The sequence below is a fragment of the Rhamphochromis sp. 'chilingali' genome (genome assembly GCF_963969265.1).
Source record: "Rhamphochromis sp. 'chilingali' genome assembly, chromosome: 19".
NCBI lineage: Eukaryota > Metazoa > Chordata > Actinopteri > Cichliformes > Cichlidae > Rhamphochromis > Rhamphochromis sp. 'chilingali'.
In genome coordinates, this window is record NC_137946.1 from 10,057,351 (window position 1) to 10,060,189 (window position 2,839).

The following is a 2,839-nucleotide window of genomic DNA, read 5'->3' on the forward strand; positions in this document are numbered from 1 at the left end:
GGAAACCTTATTACTTAAAAAACAAATTGAAGTGACACTATTTTATATCTACATATACACACCTAATGTCAGGATTTGTATGCAGCCCTGTGCATAGTTTGCTTATTTGTCATTTTCTCAGTGACCATCTGTGGTATATTGACCTTTAACAGCGTTGGACTTGGACTTTTTCATTAAATGACAGAGGGATAAACATGTTTCCTTTTTATAGCTTTTTAAGTAACCCCATTGTTTTTGTTTTTCATCAGGGTCATGTTTACTTCAGAGGCTGTGGCAATGTGAAACAAGAGAAGACTATGAAGGGCTTTCCATACAGAGATAAACCTTTAAACCAGACTGCTTCTATGCACATAGATACCATGGAAAAGACAGTCTGAGGGACCTGACAACAGCTGAGAAACTTTGGAGATAAGCAGATGAGGCATTTTCAATATTTACTACTGAGGTACTGGCAGTAGCACTGTTCCAGTGCCAGAGAAGGAGTGCATCATGATCGCCACAGCACTGCGCTGGCTCATCCTGGTGTTTTTCATCATTCTAACCATTGGTGGTAACGTGCTAGTGTGTTTGGCTGTAGGAATGAGCCGTCGACTATGGAGAATTGCTAACTGCTTCGTGGTTTCGCTGGCAGTGACAGATCTCCTCCTTGGCCTACTGGTGCTTCCCTTGTCCGCCACTGTGGAGCTGCGCAGCGGGGAATGGCCGTTTGGAGAAGCCCTGTGCAACATCTACATTTCATTAGACGTCATGCTGTGCACGGCCTCCATCCTGACCCTCCTAGCAATCAGTGTGGACCGATACCTTGCTATTTCAGCACCCCTTAGCCACTCCCGGAGAGTTACACCTCTAAGGGTGACATTGGCTATCATCACCATCTGGGCTATGTCACTAGCTGTGTCCGTTCTGCCTATCCACTTGGGGTGGAACACAGCGGACTACAGGGTTCAAAACTTAGCCTGGGGCATGGGGGATGATGAAAAAGAGGGCTACTACTGTCAGTTTGGATGGAATAACAACTATGTTCTTCTTTATGCCTTTGGCTCATTTTACCTGCCTCTGATGGTTATGTGTGGAATGTATCTTTGCATATTCAGGATGGCACGAGAACAGGTCAGTGTTTATTATGATTTTGTCAAAGGTCATTACTTCAAGGCTTACATTTCTTTTTGAAGATGTCTGGCCAACTGCTATAGAAATACATATATGAATAAAGATATTTTTTTGTTTTTTCAGTGGACATTTAAATGGGATTTATTTAAATTCATATTGTCTTGTAATTGTAAATCCTTGACTATCAAATCAGTGACTTGGTTAAGTCCCAAGATCTCATTATCTTTGTCCCCTGGCTCTCTGTCCTTCTCTTAACCAATCTTTTCAGGCTAGGCGAATTCGTGCTACCCTGCCATCATTTGCACGTACAGCAACTGCAGTAATAGCCCGAGAGCACAAAGCTACAGTGACCCTGGCTGCAGTACTTGGGGCTTTTGTCATCTGTTGGTTCCCTTACTTCACCTACTTCACCTGGATTGGAATGAAGGAAAAGACAAACCCGCCTAATACACTTCACTCCGTAGTCCTGTGGTTGGGTTATTTTAACTCTACCCTTAATCCAATACTTTATCCAGCCTTTAACAGGGATTTCCACAGAGCCTACAGAGAGCTGCTTCACTGCAAAAGACTATATCGGAGAAAACTGCACCTTAACGGTGTATCGGTAAATAAGCGATTGACCTTTACCAATGGAAAAAGACTTTCTCAACAGTGTGAGGGACAGATAGACATACAAGAAAAAGACACAGAGGAGAAGACCCTCACGCTACAAATGGGAAATAGTATTCCTGATGAGCCAAGATGAAATGCTATGGATGTTGTCTCCCCAATAGAATCTAGAGTTCCAGCAAAATATTGCTTACTATTACTCACTCAAAGTAAAAGATTACCCAATGGTTTACACTGTCACTCATTTCTAGATGATAGATAGTGCCAAAGTTTATGCAATCCCAGGCACAGTACAATAAATGTTATATAAAAGTTTTATTAATGATTAATAACACTGTTATTGGAAAATAACATAAATCTTTACATGTTTATTTTAAGTTGCACATTTTTCTTTGGTTATAATAGTGTTGGACTAAGACAGAAGTTTGAACTGCATGTTTTTAACTGCTGTCTTCAGTGTAGCGAAGTTGATCTGAGTCGAATAAATAGATGACTCAGTAAGCTTCCCAGAAAGCTGCATGGAGACATGTGTAGTTAAAAGTTTGCAAATTGTTTATTTTTAAACCCTCCAGCCCTGCTATTCAAAGTAAATAAGTGACCAGCAAGTTCATTTGATATGTGCAATATGTGTATGAACCCAAATAGGACAAACAGAAGGACTTCCTGGACACTTTTACAGATTAACTGCAGTTGAACAAGATATACTTTTTAAAGAAAAATATGAGTTAAGCTATGATAACGACCAGCTCTTTTCTTTTATCTTAATGGACATGAGCTACATCATTATAGCTATGCTGCCTTTATGTATTATAAATACATCAACAGATGAGATCACTTATCTGCCATTATAGACAGAAGTGAAACTTATGCACAGTGGTGATATAGACTACTGTAAAAATCAAATCTACGTAAATCTAAGCAAAATGTATGATTTCTGCTTACATTTTTAATTTATAATGAAATTAGCACAGCAAGAGATTAATGCATTCAGTGTATTTATGAAGCATTCTCATTTCATGTTATATTTGTTATTTTTATTCCATAAAAGTATTTTTATTAATTACCTCCTAACTCTACCAAATCAAACATTACTCAAAAGTAAACTGTGGCATGAATGTTG

The 2,839-nt window shown here is 39.1% G+C and overlaps 1 protein-coding gene across 1 annotated transcript; it reads left to right on the plus strand.

Moving 5' to 3' along the window:
- Positions 1 to 489: 489 nt before the first annotated feature.
- hrh2b (histamine receptor H2b) lies at positions 490 to 1,855 on the plus strand (the record flags this gene model as incomplete). Its single annotated transcript, XM_080867017.1, has 2 exons — positions 490 to 1,110; positions 1,379 to 1,855. The coding sequence occupies 2 exons, from the start codon at positions 490 to 492 to the stop codon at positions 1,853 to 1,855; spliced, it is 1,098 nt and encodes a 365-aa protein (XP_080723143.1).
- Between the last annotated feature and the right edge of the window lie 984 nt (positions 1,856 to 2,839).